At 43.0% G+C, this 17776-nt stretch overlaps 1 protein-coding gene and 1 long non-coding RNA gene across 6 annotated transcripts in view; one reads left to right on the top strand and one right to left on the bottom strand.

Annotated features, from left to right (window-relative positions):
- The window catches only part of LOC129744537 (uncharacterized), an 80595-nt gene that overhangs the window by 31530 nt on the left and 31289 nt on the right, over positions 1-17776 (top strand). For 2 of the 5 annotated variants that reach the window (XR_008736939.1, XR_008736938.1), the window contains exon 2: positions 4033-4307. Coding sequence is in view for 1 of the 5 variants with exons in the window: in XM_055737115.1 (XP_055593090.1) it covers positions 3978-4307 (330 nt within the window). In the remaining 4 variants the exon portion in view is untranslated. Of the gene's footprint in view, positions 1-3600; positions 4308-17776 lie in introns of those variants that run through there. The other 3 variants (XR_008736937.1, XR_008736936.1, XM_055737115.1) reach the window with 3 other exon arrangements.
- LOC129744538 (uncharacterized) lies at positions 7248-8453 on the bottom strand. Its single transcript, XR_008736940.1, has 4 exons — positions 8104-8453; positions 7951-8043; positions 7778-7886; positions 7248-7713 (listed from the first exon to the last, which is right to left on the bottom strand). It is a non-coding gene; the product is annotated as an uncharacterized LOC129744538 (long non-coding RNA).

Raw genomic sequence — 17776 nt, 5'->3', positions numbered from 1 at the left:
ATCACATTAAGATATTATCATATTAAAAAGGCTGATTTGAAAGCAAATTCAAGCCTTAAAATAATTTTTAAAATTTGTGTTAAAATTTAAAATTTGAATAACGATATTCAAATTTTCTGGTTGGATTGCAAATTCAAACTCAGAGTTTAGATTAACATGCCAAGTTCAAAGTCAAGCTCTTAGAACTCAGGCTCAGGCTCACTCAGTATTCAAGACGAGAATCAAATCAAAATTTAAAATTAATAGGAGGAATAGAATTAAGTGGATTCTGTTCTCAAAATTTCAGAGAAAAAATATTAAATTAGATAATCAATCAGTATTAATCAGTTAAAATTCGAATCATGAAACCAAACTTATCTTAGGTTTGACTTATAGATTCTTAATTCACCCGAAATTCATTGTCGATGATTATATTTCAAATTTTATAATTCAGAAATCAAAGCTCAATACTCAAATTCTGTGTGCGATAAAGTTTGTTCAAATTGGAACATCATGGTTTTAATTGGATCGAAAAAGTGTCGACAAAATTACCAAAAAAATCAGAGTTTTGCAGCAGATGTAGATTGAGATATGAAGAATTGATTGGTATATGTACTTAACTCAAAGTTTGTGATTTTGGCACCTCACCCTCTGATTCTAAGGGCCTCAATTAGTTTTTCCATCCTTTGTTTAAACAATTTTCTGTAGAAATCCCAACAAACATCTTCGTTAACAGGATATTCTTACGTTTGATATGAAAAAAGGGCTTATTTTGGTTTAAAAAAACCCCTGCTTATCACAATTCATGTATTTCAAAACTGGGAATATCATAAAATCTCGATCGAAAAACCGGGAAAAAACCGGGAATTTGAAAATGGAAACTTGCTGGCCACCCTGCCTTTAGAAAATATTTTGGAAGTAAGTATGTCCACGTGGACAAGACCCAAACCCCTATCCCCCTCTCCGTGGACAAGCGTGGACATTTCTATACACCCCCTCCCCCTCCTAAGTTGTCCACGTGGTATGTGAACAGCGCTATATAGACTTTATTTTACAAATTTCTCTGATTTTCTATCTCAATCACCACGCAACCCTGGACCCCCTTTTTCGTAAACACTTCAGCCAGCTGTCAAAGCTTTTTTCAATATGGCTGAACGTGCGATTTGGCATTTTAGGCCACCATTCTAGATTCATCATGGCCTAGACTTCTGCTTATTCTGTATGTATTAGAAAAAGAAACTGTAGGGGAGAATGGGGATAATTGATCACTTTTTCTTTTTTTTCATCATATCTTTTTTTTTTTAAATGCACATCGCCGTCTTCTGCATTTTCTGACAGCGTGTAGTTTCAAGTTTATATGCTGGGAAAGTCAGATCGATACATGAATCCGTAGATGAACTAGAAGCGTTTTCGTAGGTAGGACTAAACAAATATGATATTTTTAAAGTTGAAGGAGACTTCATCCTTCAAGCAAGGTAACCAGCTTTGGTAAAAATCTTGCAAAGTCTAAAGTTAAAAGTTCCATTGACTTTTTTAGCGATATTAGTTTCCATTTAACAGTTTTTAAGTGTCAGACAAAAAGAATTCAGACGAGAATTCTGAAAGAAAAATTTGTCTAGTACCCTATATTTATTGCATACTTAAAGGCGCAATTTTCTAATTTTTAGATAAAAGCACTTTTTTCAGTACTTTTTAATACGGAATTATTGAATAAATATAACTCATTGTATAAATATTATTAATTTCGTGCTTCGCAACGATCAGCCTCCATTCAGAAGAAAAGTATATATTTGTGAACTCGAGAGATCAAGTGAATCCATCACATACATTTTAGAAAACTTCTTTTTAAAAAAAATTGAGAAATTACTATTACTTTTAAAATATGGCATTTAGAAGTTCATATTCTTCTCTAACGATTGACATATTGAAATAAATATATTTATTATAATTTTTTCATGTGAGAAACATTCTGAAGTAATAAAAAAAGATCTTCAAATCACATTTTGTTAAATTTATCAAACAAAGGTCAATAATTCGAAAAATAAAATTTTTAATATTTTTTTAGATAACAGCATTTGTTTTTTGTTCTGTTTGGCACTAGAGTGTCCATTTCCCGGCCATTCTAGCGTTCCCGGGAATCGGGAAATCTGACGATCCTTTTCCCGGGAATTCCCGGGATCCCGGGAAAATTTAAAATTAAGATTTCAACTTTAAGATCTTAACCATCCACTGTGTACGAATTCTTATCAATCTAGTATTTTTAAATTTAAATTAGTACCTAGTTTTGCAAAAAACATTGCCAACTTTTTTAATGCCTAAAAAATTCAATTAGCAAACCAAAGACCCAAAACAAAGTACTTTAACTTTAACTTTAAGTATTCTAGCTACAAAAATTTTAAAAAAATTATTGAGAAAGGTTTCTTACTATCTATAGAAGTTAGTTAGCTAGACTTCAGCTTATTCATCAAATATAATAAATTTTCAGATAACTATCCATTTGTCCTTTCTTTGCTGATGATTTTGCTTCTGTAAACTGTATCCGAAACGAAATTTCTAAATGATGAGTGTTGCAAAATAGAACATTCAGATTCTTTACGTAGCGTTTCATTATTGGATTTTTTTGGCTTTATAGATTTTTTGTCGTTTTTCAATTTCTGCAAATCGATCGATCCGCACTCTTGAATCGATATTGGGTGCTGTTGGAAAAATTATCCAACAAACCAAATCGAGTTTCCAGTCAGTATGGTCAGTGGTAGAACTATAATTTTCCTTGCTAAATCTGATTAATTTTTCCATTTTAGATCGTATAAATTTGTATTAATTTAGCACATTTTGGCACATTTGGCTTCGGGAATTCCCGGGATTTTTTAAGCGTTTTCCGGGATTCGGGAATTCCCGAAATTTTCTAATTCCCGGGAATTCCCGACCGGGAAATCCCGGGTAGGACACTTTATTTGGCACATTTTTCTAGAACATTTTTTCTATGTAAGCCATTCCAGTTTCGAGATAAAGCTGAGGAATCAAGTATCCCAGGGATCAAGCATCTTCATTCTCCCCTATACTTGGAATGTTGAATACCTCAAAATCACATAGGTGAAATTAAAATTGGATCAGTGGAATGCCTTGATCGATCAGCTGTGTTTGCAACAAACCAATAGAAAATCAATGTCTCTATCTATAGATTGCTCCTATAAAATCAACAACTGAATTCCTTCAACGATTTATCCATTTTCAAATCCGTTTAGTTGGTTCTTGACCATTGCTGGCGTAAGGCATTCAGAAGGGTATTTTGTCCGTTGCGTTCAAGTGTGATGTATGACCGAATGTTTGTAAATCGATCGCGTGATTCCATCGGGAGAGCAGGTTGAAGACGTTGAACAAACGAGATTAATGAATGTTTGGTTTAAACCGCCAGAAAGTAAACAGAGCCTAACCTAATTGAAAGTTTAGTTTACTACCCGACGATTGAATGGCCTGTATGGTTTTGTGATTCATTCATTCGACAGTCGCTCGTTTCGGTTGCCCATAAAGCGTGTGCCATAAAAATAATTCATTATCGTTACGATCATATGTAGAAGGTGTGAGTATTGTTCCTGCTGCCTTTTTTTTCGCCATTCTTCCGCTGTCTTTCGAACAACAAACCAAGCGATATTGATAGGAAGTCGCGTTTCTGCTGAGTTGCCACGTGTCGGCTGAATTGTCATTTTATGTGTGTGTTTCTACAATCATTTTGAAAAAACAAAAAAAAATCATAGAATTCACTTTTGAAAAAGCAATTGAATCATCATATAAATACGGCGCACAATATCACCACAGCCATATTAGCCATCAACGAATGTCGTCGCCATCCCTCTTGTAATAAGAAATTTCACCAAGTTCCACCACCGCCACACTTTTACTGCTTCCTTCCCCCTCAACAATCGCCACACGGCGTCGTCGTCGTATCGTCCAGAATCGAGAGTTATCAGGAGCCCCTCCCCCTTTAACAAAAAAAAAAGATGGGCCTGGACGATCTAGCCGACCAAATTGACGATTATATCTGTGTCTTTGAAGGAGCCGGTGATCTCACGATGGACACACTCGTCATGTTGCTTTTCGCGTCGGTCGTCGTAGTGATAGCGCTAGTTTTTCTGACCAAGTTCCTGTACGAGAAGTATGTGAAGAAGGGCGCCGGCGCGGCTGGAACGGCGTCTGGCGTCGATTCGGGTGCAACGCCGGCCAGCTCGATTCTGCTGCTGGGTGGTGGTGGTGGTGGAAGCGTCGGCAAAGAGGGTGCTGGCGGTGGACCGCGGCTGTCCGAACCGAAGGAGGTGCTGGCGTCCAAGAAGGTAAGAACTGTTTTTACCCTACCGTACCTACCGTATGACCCATAACAAAATGCGAAGATCTATCATCAAGGTTCGAAAACACTTTTGTTGATTATAGCAGGATTCAAAATCTGTTTCATTCAATCAGGCATGTAGATAATAGAAATGGACACTTTCGTTCTCAACTACTGTACAATTTCAATTTGTTTATTTAGCTTGAAGGAACGGATGTAGATTAGACTGGCCCATAATAAAAAAAATCCTTATTTTCCACGCGGCACCCCCTAGGTTGGTGCCTTCAGGTGAAAAAATGACTTTCTGAAGGTTTCAGGTCATTTGGCAGAAGCACGAGCTGGCGCAAAGGACTTGAAATTTGTATGAAGATTTTCGGAAAAATGTATGAAAAATCGCCATACCTTCACTCTTTGTGCTTTAAAGTATGTTCCCAGTATGCTAGAAAGCTCAGAATTTCAGGAATTGTAGTTCAAATAATAACAAACAAGTCTGTAGAAGATTGTGACGCGATACGAGTTGATTGTGATAAGTTATTTTCAATTGAATGTGTGATTGTCGCATTTCTTTGATATAACGTGAACGGTGTATGGGCTAATAATCGCATTTATTTGATCGCATCGTCACACAATGAGAATAAAATATATAAAATTTGTGTCCCCGGCAAAGTTGTAGCTTATTTTATAACAAAAAATTGCAACTTTGCCGAGGACACAAACTTTCTATCTGTTATCTCATTGTGCAACAATGCGATCAAGTTAGTACTAATAATCCACCTATGTATATACCGTTCACGATATATCGATGAAATGCGAAAAAATCACACATTCAATTGCAAATAACTCATCACAGTCAACTCGTAACGCGTCACAATCTTCTACAAACTTGTTTGTCATTATTTGAACTACAATTTCTGAAATTCCGAGCTTTCTAGCATACTGGGAACATATTTTAGAATACAAAGAGTGGAGGTATGTCGATTTTCCATACATTTTGCTGAAAATTTCCATACAAATTTGAAATCCTTTGCGCCAGCTCGTGCTTTTGTCAAATGATCTGAAACTTTCAGAAAGTCATTTTTTCACCTAAATGCACCAACTTAGGGGGTGCCGCGTTGAAAACAATGTTGTACAAATCATCCCATACAAATTTGGGCCAGTCTAATGTAGATGTTATCTTCCTTTCAAGCCTCCGGCTAGCTCATGGAGGGCCAACAAATTTTATTTAATTCTACATGCTTTATTAGATAGATTTTCATGAGGTCAAACCTCCCTCTTAACCCTCATCCGCATTAGGGTGTCATTTTGGACACCATTGCAAGTTTGAAGGCTTGTAACTTTTTTCAGAAGCTTCAAAATACAAAAATTTCTTCGGGGACCCTAAATGAATTCAAAAGTTTTTCAATATTGCATCTTTACTTTTTTTTATGGACGAACCCTGGAAGCCTGGACAAAAAAACTCCCTTTTCCGACTTTGGGTGTCATTTTGACACCACAAAAGTAAAATCTATTTAAGTCATATGAATTATTATGAACTTCATATAAAACTTATATCAACAGACACCTTGTAATGACAGTAAAATATGTTTAGAACATTATATACAGCTAAAGTTACAAGTATTTCCGTTATTCAGCATGAAAGAAAAAAAATCCGAAAAAATATGCCTCACGAAAACTACTGTAGTTTATATGTTACACGTCCAAAAAAATATTTGCCTTATGCATATGAAAGCTGAAGTTAATGCCTACATCATAAAGACAAGAAATATTTTTTTAAATTTTTTTAATGAAATGGTAACAAATAATTCCAAAAAGTGGTCTAAAAAACTTACTTTTCATTCGATTGCTAGTAAATACTGCTTGAGCGATGGTAGAGTGTTTTAAAAAATATGACTACAAACTTTATTGAAATTCTAACATTTTGCTGTCTTTAGATTTTTGATGCAACAAAAATTTAATTTACTGGAATTTGTCAAAGTTGGCTACTTTGCGCGATTTTTTCACTAATTGAAATTTCATCTGTTTTTGTGGTTCTCCGTCAGGTTGTACCCGGATTCTCAGTACTTTCTCGCCGTTTGAAGCAATCAAAACTATATCCATTGAAAAGGGAATTTAATCTACATTCTTGTAAGGTGCAACAACATACGCTGTGAGATTTCACAAAAATATGAAAATTATAAACGTAAAATCATTCCTGAATTTCTAGAATTACAAGCAGCGGTCCAGCAAAACGTGTTTGTTTGCTCTCCGAGTAGGTACGGTGGGTAGTGATTTGGTCAGAGAGCGAAGCCGACAGACGAAATAATGATGCGTGTCGTGACAAGCAAACGAGAACTACTGTCAATAGAAAATTTCCAACCAAGAAACGTACGACACGCATCATTATCATCAATTCTTGTTGCATCAAAAATTTAAAGACAGCAAAATGTTAGAATTTTAATAAAGTTTGTGGTCATATTTTTTCTTAAACTCTACCATCACTCAAACAGTATTTACTAGCAATCGAATGAAAAGTAGGTTTTTTAGACCACTTTTTTGAACTTTTTGTGACCATTTCATTAAAACAAAATTTAAAAAAAATTCTTGTCTTCATGATGTAGGCATTAACTTCAGCTTTCATATGCATAAGACAAATATTTTTTTGGACGTATAATATATGAACTACAGCAGTTTTCGTGAGGCATGTTTTTTCGGATTTTTTTTTTCATGCTGAATAACGAGAAAACTTGTAACTTTAGCTGTATATAATGTTCTAAACATATTTTACTGTCATTACAAGGTTTCTTTTGATGTAAGTTTTGTTTAAATCGGTTGAACACGCCAAAAGTTATAACGATTTGAGCTTGTGGTGTCAAATTGACACTCCTAGTGCTGATTAGGGTAATGAAATCTAATGCGAATGAGGGTTAATTTGCCTTCTTGGGCAGTCAATGAAAAACATAATATTTGGGCGAGAGGGCAACAATATTAATATCAACACTGGGAACTTACATGCATACAGTTCTGCAGGACACCGACATGCTGGTGGAGTTGGCTACCAGCACAAAATCTCGTTCACAGGCGGACGATGTCATCAGGACACCAAAGGCTGACTGGCTTCCTCCTTCCATCTCGGTGTGGCTCACGATTGTCGACATCCCAGCGTAGCTGCTCCCAGACCTCATATCAACGATTTGCTTCGCCGAATTGATGCAATCTCGGCGACTAGTGCCTGGGAGTAGTCCTTCTAGTGCTCGATCTTTCGACGATATTCTTTCGGCAGGAGCTTCCTTAAAACATGCTGCAGGTCATCATGCGTTGCACCTTATTGGCTCCCAGTCCGAACCGACCTCGTCTCCGGTTGTCCTCCGTCGCTCGTCCTACATAAAGCTAGAGAAAGCAAAAGACAAAAAGAAAAAAGACAAAAAAGAAGAGCCCTATGGCCATTTTTGCCATTAGCTTCTAGCCAACATTTTCTTCTTTAATTCGTTTGGCGCTTACCCTTCAATGAGGGGCTCTTTGGCAAATGTGTCTTCTTATTCTTTGCCTTGCTTTGCTAACGGTAGCTTTCTTTTGTCATGCGTCATTGGCCGGTGTCTTGGCGTGTGTGCTGATGGAGCAGGAAAAAGAAGATCAGTCTCCTTTTTAATAATTGGAAATTACTGATTTTTTACCTGACTTCCGGAGGTTGTGTTTTTTGCTAAAATTGCACGAAGGAAGCAATCCTCGCGCTATGTTTGCTGTTGGCTTGTGGCTTTGTGCGTTGGCTGTGTCGAAGGGGATAGAGAACTTAGTTTCTCTCATAATAATGAAAATAAAACTTTTACCTCGCTTGCCGGATGTTCCGTGGAATGGTGTTTTGCCCTTCTGCTTGATTCTGGCCGTGTTTCCCAACAGCCTCCGGGCGAGTACCTTCGGGATCAGTTCTGTGATGCTCTTTTTCGCGGAATTGCCGAACATGCGGTTGAAAATTTCCGACTGAATAACGGGACTAAATTTGCGGCTATCGATGATCGGACAAGCAGTTATTCCGTTCGTTTTTTGCCAACACGCACTAGACCACACAAACTAAACAGCACAACTTTCAGCACTCGGTTCCGTGAAACCGTAAAATAAACTTGCACTTTGCCCTCGCAGAGCGGTTTTTGGTGCTTTTCTGATGTGCACGCGGCGAACAATGACGACTGACTTTTGGTCTTCTCTTTTTGTCGCCAAACCGGAAAATTGACTGACACGTCCAGTGACGTCTTTTTGTCTTGAAATATGCTTTGTGCTTTCTTTTTTCTTGGTGATCGCAGCCAAACACGCTCGAAATTATTTAACCAATTATCGTTAAAAAGTAACCATTTTCACACCTTTCCGCGTTAAGTGATTTTTTGGTTTCTTCTATAGAAGTCATTTTTTGACTTCTCTTGAGAAGTGGAAATATGGTTACTTTTTAACCGCAAGAAATAATTGCGGAGAAGCTGAAAAACGGTTAATTTTGAACCGTAATTCGGAAAGCAGTTTGCAAATTCGTGAAATTTTCAAAATTGTAAATAAGTTAAAAAAAAAACGAATTTTAATTATTTATTTTTTATGTGTGGTTAAAGTGTACGTACGGCTCTTTCTAATGTTAAAAAAATGTTCAAGATTAAAAATCATGATATAAAAATATATGAACATTCAAATTATAATCGAAAACTTTTTCCGTCTCTTCTCCTATTTTCCGCCTTGAACAGTCCGTACTTGCTGTCCCGCTCCTGAACCGTGGCAATATTTGGTTAGCACCAGATGAACTGTTCACGCTTGGCTTTTCGGTAATCGGCAATGTAGAACTTTGTGTTCCGACGCTCAAGCAGCGGCTAACGTTTGCATCCCGATTGATGCTGACCTTCTGCTGATAATGACCTCCTCCAACGCGAGCTTTTATATAGGCTTTCGTTCATTTTCGTCTGGTTTTCACTGGCAGATGTGGCCAAAATTATTGCCAAATGCTCCTGGAGGTTCTTATTGAGGCAGCTGCGGCACAAACTTTAAGTTGACGGCAATTCCAGCACGGTCTGTGGGTGGAGCTTTTCGGGCAGTCCGACCCGCCTCGCCTCAGCTCCATCCAAATGTTACGGATGTTATTCGACGGAATGATCGAGATGGCCAGTTTCTGTAACACTATAGATGCGCTTATTCCTGATGTAAGTGCTCCCGTGCTAGCCGTTTCCATTTTTTCCCTGGAACTGATTCCGGACTGTACCTTGTAACGTTTTGGTGAGGCATAAATTCAAGGAAAATCAAAACCGAACGAGGTTAAAAAGATGTTGACTTAAGCGCCAAATTTTCCTCTGAAAATTTGCCAACACCCGCGTTTAGTTTGCCCGGCGGCTAGCGGGAAGTCGTGGTTCCGTGCCAGATAATTCACACGTTCAATTCTGATCTCACACCCTTTAATTTTTCACAACTTTACATAGGTAGGTATTACAATTTTTGCTGATTGGCCATAAAAAAAAACAAACACCCGCGTGAGATCTCACGGTCAGCCTCAGCTTCCGACGGCTCAACCGGATTCCAACGATTCGCTTCCAAAAATGACGCAAAAAAGGGCCACTGGCTTCCTGGGGAAAACCACGGCTAACTTAGCATTGCACTGCACTATGAATGTTTGTTGTTTCACAACTTACGTGGCCCTTTCGGGTATCCTTGCTCCGGCTGGCGAGAGCGATCAAGTTTCAAATTTGGACCTCTTTCTAATCCAAATTTGTGGCAATGAAAATTGCCGTTTCCGCGCTAGGCGGTCTACCAACGGGTGAACGGGTTGACACCCAGATCGCTCCCGCACTCTCCTCCCACGCCACGTGCAGAACATCGTACCTGCGGTAGCGAACAGCTTCCAATAGTCCAACACTACAGCAATGGCACAGCAAGATTGGTCGTAGCGACAGCGACTCCACAAACAGCAGCGCACGAAAACTTTCGGTCGCACTCACCGACCACACGGGAGAAGGCCCAAGAACAGAATGAAACTCGATCGCAGCAATCATTGCCCTTTTATCAATTCTGATGCTGTATGGTTTTTGGTCGACGCTCAAGGTTTTCGCTCGGGTGTTTTGCCCGTGCGTTTTGGAGTGTGTTTCGCATGAATTTTTTCCGTCGTTTGAATACGGTGCTTCATCAAAGCTGAACTTTGATGTTCAAAATGTTACAACCTGAGCCATCCAATTGGTGCGCTGCAAATTTAATTAATTTTATTTTGAGATTGTGATTTTATTGGACTAATTTGTTGACTAAATAATTACCTTTTAGATTATCTCCACGGTCACCCGAATCACATTAAAAGATTGATTCTTTTGTCTTTCCAAATCCATATCCTTGCTTGCTCCTCACGCAAATTTTCAAAATGGCGAAGAAAAAATGCCAAGTTTTTCAACCGTTTTGTGGTTAATACGCGAGAACTACCAAAATGGTTAAATTTCTTCATAGAAAAATTCTTAAAAAATAACCATATTGAAAGTTTGTCACCAAAAACCATAAAATGGTTATTCTATAACCATAAATGGTTAAATAAAAACGAGCGTGAATGTTGTTTATGGTTGAGGTCGGTTCACACCAGTGGATGCTCTGAACAAAATCTGTTTCAAATATTGTTGATTATGGTTTGCCTAAATCTATTTAGTTTTAATTAGCATGTTTTTTATCCGAATTGGTTCTACATATTAACAAAAGAACCAAGTATAATTAAACTGTTATCCTACTTACTCCAGGCGAGATCTGAATCGAGAGTATACCTTCGCAATATTAGCCTCTGACATTGGAGCGCACCCCTCAGTGATAGAAGCTGTTAGATAATCGACAGTTGGGTGAGAAGATCCACAGACCTTTGCTTGAACTTACACCCATAGCAACTACTCGAGGGGGTTCGAATCCGGGCTGCTAGGAGACCAAAGATTTTTCGACCATAACTTCATACGCTCCTAAAGCCAGGTTTGGGTCCGTTCCAAGCGTTTCAAGGCATAACATGAGCTACATCTTGTTGGAAATCAACGTTCTCGCGTTTGCACCGAAGTTTGCCCGAATACCCAAAAGCAGCTGGTTCTTCAAATTGTCCCTGTAGACTTCAGTATTAACTTTTACTTCAGCTGTTATGAAAACAGGAGGCATTTTAAACGCGTTCCCAACAACCACTTTAAATACCATGATTCCGGTTGAATTTTTGGAAGTAAACTTGAATTTCACATTCTCTGGAATATCCTTAGCCTTTGGGGTGAAATGTACCGATTCGGTGGCTGGCGAACGGTAGACAATGTGCAACTCGAGACCAGGCATGTTAAAATTTAAAATATTTGCAGATCGATTCTATTTCGTTAAACTCTAACTGCAATGATGCTATCGGTAGGTTCAACTCGGAAACACCGTTGTCAGATCTACGGATTTAGAGCATTTCTACGGAGATACGGATCGATGCTCAAAATCTACGGACATTCAGCATTTACTACGGATTTTCTACGGATTATCGAAAAAATTAACGGGATTCTGCGAATAAACAAAAATTCTACCTGACGACAAAAAAAAAATAAAAAAGTCATCAAGCTTCATTTTGCATCAGTACATTTTTCGATTTTTGCCGAACCTACGGACTTAAGCGGTTTGAAATCTGGCTACGCTGCTCGGAAACCATCAGTAAGTGAGCTTCGGATAAATTCGGTCGAGTTTTCTGCAATCAAAGGAAACATCAGCAAAACTAACGTACTGTTCTCTTCGTTTTCTGCGCAAAGATAAAATCAATCTGCATATCACGCGTTAAACTCGGAAGAAATCAGAAGAACAATTTTTTCAGAAGCGAGTTTACGCATGTCTGCTCGAGACCCCCATACACCGAACCTTCGGGACTTCCTATCTCCCCGTGGTGCTAGCTGTGGTGCGAGCAACCTTAGCGGAGATCGGGTACCCAACCCCGGTGGATGCTTTGGTCGCATGCAGACTGAGATAGGGGGCTCCATACGCGTCTGTTCACCATGTCAGGGGCGGCGTGCGGAGTGCAACAACGTCCTGGTGGTGTTCGGGACCCAAAACAGCAACATCACGACCGGCTCCCACGAGATAGTGGGGTTAGCTGCGGGCCTTGCGAGCCCATGACTTAGAAAAAAACCAACAACGAATGAGAATGAACAAGAACTATCAGTTGGACATCGGCAAAGAGCCACGCGACGAAAAGGGTCTAGTGATTGGGAACTCGGAACATGAAACTGCCGATTTCTGAACATCATGGGCAGCATCCACGTGCTCTTCAACGAATCTGCAAATTCGACATCGTAGCGCTGCAGGGGGTATGCGGGAAGGGCTCCACGCTAGGAACTTACGAAGATGGTCGTGCCATCTACCAGAGCTGCGGCAACACACACGAGCTTGGAACAGCTTTTCTAGTGATGGGAAAGATGCAAAAGCGCGTGACCGGGTGGTGACCCATCAACTCACGAATGTGCCGGTTGACAATCAAGGGTCGGTTCTTCAACATCAGCATCATCAACGTGCACAGCTCTCACCTCGGAAATACCGGTTACGACAAAGACGAATTCAACGCGCAGCTGGAGCGGAAGACGACCGCTGCCCAAAATAAGATATCAAGATCGTCAACGGGGATTTTAACGCTCAGATCGGCCAGGAGGAAGAATTCAAACCGACAATTGGATGGTTGAGTGCGTACCAGCTGACCAACGAAAACGGCCTCAGATTAATAGAATTCGCCGTCTCCAAACGAATGGCCGTACGTAGTACCTTTTTCCAGCACCACCTCCCACACAAGTACTTACACCTGGAGATCACCGTACCAAACGCAATAGGCGGGGACTTCACCGTAGAATGGGGTAGTCACCATATAAACCCCAGAGGCCAGGATCTACTGTAAGCCCTTTTTTTTTATTTGTTGTTAACCCAGGTGGTAAATCCAATTTACGGATTGCATTCCAAGGCACGGCGAGCTACCGCGTCCCCCCATTTTGCTACTCTGGGTCCATGGGTGCAATTGGACGACTCATGATACAATGCTAAGGAACACTGTACCCCCTACGCCATAAAGTCCACCTGGGGCCACTGACCTTTGTTCCCACCTCGAACTGTTTGACACACTTTACTTCAATAGTGGGAGGTCAATTCGCGCTAGCGCGCTCCAAGGCAATACTCGTTTCCGAATCCTCTACTAGCAATGCCTCATTCTAACACAACTCGATGCTCAATCCCTCCTTTGACGAGTTAGGATCCAACATCTCATCGTGTGAATGAGGTCCCCACACAGCGCAACTACTAACTTTGTGAATCCAGTCCAAGATCCAGAAACACAAAGCGAGTTGTCGACGACACTTTCTCTGTTCGAACACGCGGGTAGGAGGGGTAAGCCCCCTAAGCCGCGTGTAGGACTCAGACTCCTCCGAACTCACAAATAGTGTTGACTTAAGTCACCACTCAGCGCAACTATCCGATCTTCAAGTCGGGCGCTTGACCACCCGAAGCGCAGATCGAGCTATAGAACGCCCTCATCAGGTCACACTCGCGGTTCAGGCGCATCAATTCCCGAAACGCGTGTCGAACCCTGACATCTCCGGCAAAATGTGCCTCTCGGACACTGACGTGTAAACACGTCCCTAAGTGATCGGCCCACCATTGGCCACCACTTTGCGCATCTACTCATTTTGCGAGTCGGGTCTATACCCACCGAAGCGCAAAACAAGTTGGCGATCGCTCTCCCTCCGGTCGCATCCGCATAGGAGGGTCATGACCCCCCGAAAGCGTGTTGGACCATCACGCTCACACCCAAGTACTGGTACCTAAGTACCCGGGTGCACCACTTCTTCCGCGCGGGTTTGGCAGACCCGTCGACGGCCTCTAGTGGGTTTGGTGTAGTTCTCTTGGCCGTACATCTGCAATACGCCGGACTTGCAGACACGTTTCCACTCTGCACCACGGGGAGGTGGAACTACGTCGCAGAGCTGTAAGCCCTGGCAAGGCAGGAACGTAGACCTGGGGAATGTAGGCGATACAAGGACCTACCACAGGAATGGGAGCGAGTCCATCATTGACATCACCTTCAGTAGTCTGGGCTGGACGAGAGACTGGAGGGTAAGCAATGCGTTCACCGATAGTGATCACTTTGCGATTCGTTATCGTGTGGGCACAAGTACGCGGGCAGGTAGAAGATATACGACAACAGGAGCACGCCTCTGGAAGACAACACAATTCGACCGGAACGTCTTCGTCAAAGTGTTAAAATGGGAGCGGAACTTGGAAAACCTGTCCGCGGAAAAACTGACGAAGGTACTCGCACGCGCATGTGACGCTGCGATGACGAGGAGGGCCAAGCTGAAAGACACTTGGCAACCCGTTTACTGGTGGACGACGGAAATCACGGACCTGCGTACTAGCTGCCTACGGGCTAGGCGACATATGCAGAGAGCGAGGTCCTCGTCAGCGAGAGCGGTGCAAAGAGTGCCCTACGCAATTGCGAGGTCTGCCCTCTGCAGGGCAATCAAGGCGAGCGAAAAGGCGCGTTTCAGGCAACTCTGCGAGGACGCCAACGACATGACATCCCGGATAGCATCCCTAACGTTGCAGTGAAGGCCGCGCTCATGGAACATCCCGAAATATTCCGGTCATCACTGCAACAATACGTGGATAAGGGGGTCTTCCCAGTCGTGTGAAAGTGGCAGCCATTGGTACTCCTGTCAAAACCGGTAAACCAACAGGTGACCCATCAGCTTTTCGCCCGATATGTCTCCTGGATACTGCTGGAAAGGTGCTAGAGAAGGTGGTCCAGAGCACGATAAACAGTTTGGTTTTCGGAAAGGCCGCAGTACGGTGGATGCCATTCGACTTGTCATCGAAAGGGCATACGAAGCCAGACTTAAGAAAAGGAGAGGAGACCGGTTTTGCGCAGTGGTCACCCTTGACGTGAAGAACGCCTTCAGCGTCAGTGCGGCAGCGATTACGTCGTCGCTCATTCGTATGAGGATTCCGGCATATATCTGTAGGATGGTGGAGTATTACTTTCGTAACCGCCAGCTACAGTATACGACCAGTGAGGGATTGGAAACAGTGAGTGTCTCGGCAGGGGTTCCACAAGGATCGATACTTGACCCGGTATTGTGAAACATCGTTTACGACGATCTGCTGAGACTGCTTCTCCCTACGGGAGTGAGATTTGTGGGATTCGCAGACGACGTGGTTCTTCTAGCATCGGGCCCATCAACCGGAGGGGTCCAGCTACTCGCCACAGACCGAGATGGTGCTGATCACCAACCTGATTTCAGTACAATCAGGGACAATTGCAGCAGCGCAATCGAATCCAAGCGTGTGATCTAGTACCTGGGGGTGATGACCGACGACCGGCTGAGCTTTATGGCCTACGTCGACTACACCTGTAAAAGAGCGACAGCAGCCCTCTCACGGGCCATGTCGAATAAATCGATCCGGCGATCCGCTGCAGCAAAAGGAGGGTCCTGGTGAGTGTGATCTCGTCTATTTAGCGGTACGGAGCGGCAGCCTGGAAGAAAGCTGGAAGCAAATCTGCAAAAGCTCTGCAGTGTGCATCGGCTGATGAACCTGCGAGTAATCAGCGCATACCGAATGGTGTCCTCGGTAGCAGCTGATGTTGTGGTGGCAGTTATGCCTATCTCGGTCTTGCTAGCGGAAGATATCTTCTGCTACGAGCACAGGCAGATGCCCGATGGGCGGAAACATGCCAGAGAGGCCTCGATGTTCAGCTGGCAGACACCAGAGCACGTAGTGTTCAACTGTCCAAGTTTCGAAGGGGTACGCGCTAACATGCTTGCCACCTGCAGACCAGACACGACAACCGACAACATCGTTGGGAGGATATGTGAGGATGCCAGTACTTGGCCAATAATAGGTTCACCCGGATAATGACTGCACTGCAGAGGAGTTGGAACCAGCACCAGTCCGCGACCGGTGTAGGGTGACTCCTTCGACAGCGAGCATCTGAGTAGTGTGCGTTCGATCCTGGCACTAAAACATACAAAGATAAGACTACGTATGCCGAGCTGCCTGGTACGCCGCGCGTGTGTGTGTAGGATACCTCCACCGTTACCGTCGCGATGTATCCGAGCGAACGCTAGTCGAAGCCTAGGGTTGCCAGCCCCAAAGTTGCTAGCCAAAAGGAAGGAGGAAGACCGGACCACGGTCGGAGTAGAATGCCCTCTCGACGGGGGGCATTCGAGTAGTTTGCGCCTGATCCTAGCAGTAAAGCATACAAAGATAAGATTCTACCTTCTGCGTCTGCCGAGCTGATAGGTACGTTGCGAACGTTGTGTAGGATACCTCCACCGCCGCGGAGTATCTGTGTTGAACACGCTCCCTACGACCGAAGCTGCGGGGATAAGACTTGACCTTCTTCGCAGTCGAACTCGTAGGGGGAAGAGTATTTACGTCGCGAAATAATCTCGGGTAGAGTGACTTCACGTCGTCGGCGGGTGAGTCACTCGAGTCGGTGTAGGAAGACGTCTTCGCCACGAATCATCCGAGTAGTTTCGTAAAGCCCCGGACGTGTGCTGTGACAGGCGCGTGTCCAGGATAAGCTACTCTCGACCAGCACACGGACGGGCAAAGAGGAGAGGGCCTCGAGCCAAACCAAGCGGAGCCAAGATCTCGAGTCGTTAGAGGAGAGGTCATTGGTATTTTGCAGTGGTCTCGAACAAAGGCGGAGCGCATGATAGTCGTGCAAACCAAGCGAGCCTCGAGTTACGAGTAAAGGCCGGACCGGAGTAAAGGAGAGGTCCTTAGTCTTGAATCGTAACAAGAGGTAGGGTATATATGCTGGAGTTTTGACTTGAATTGAGTAAGCCGGTGAGCGCAAAAGCGCGGACTTGGTCTTCCATCTCGGGTACAGCCTTCGATGCAGGTCCGGATGGGAATTATGACCAGAGGCCCCAGGTGGACTTTATGGCGTAGGGGTACATAGTATCATAAGTCACGGAAGACGCGGTGGCCGTGCCTTGGCCGTGAAAAGGATTTACCTAGGTGATCAACTGATAAAAAAAAACGCAATCACAGATCGACCACGTTTTGATAGACAGTCGGCATCTCCCGGACATCATCGACGTCAGATCCTTTCGAGGCGCCTACATCGAATCAGACCACTATCTAGTGATGGTGAAGTTGCCCCCAAAACTCTCCGTAGTGAACAACATACGAAACCGACGGCCGACTCGGTTAAATGTCGCACGACTGAAGCAACCTGAAGCAGCAGACTACGCGCAATCGCTCGAAGCAGCGCTGCCGGTAGAGGGCAAGCTGGACAAAGCCCCACTCGAGGACTGTTGGGATACCATCAAGACAGCCATCAACAGCGCTGTAGAAAACGTCATCGGGCATGTCGAACGAACTTGACGGAACGACTGGATCGACGAGGAGTGGAGGAGACCGCAGAAAACGACGCGCGGGCGGCAGTAGTGTAAACAGGCACCCGTCGGAATATGGAAAATCACTGACAGTAGAAGAGGCAGTGAGTCCAAATTTTTCAGG

Source organism: Uranotaenia lowii, chromosome 2 (assembly GCF_029784155.1).
Source record: "Uranotaenia lowii strain MFRU-FL chromosome 2, ASM2978415v1, whole genome shotgun sequence".
NCBI lineage: Eukaryota > Metazoa > Arthropoda > Insecta > Diptera > Culicidae > Uranotaenia > Uranotaenia lowii.
Note: the sequence above shows the minus strand (reverse complement) of the source record. Positions and strands in the feature narration are given on the sequence as shown.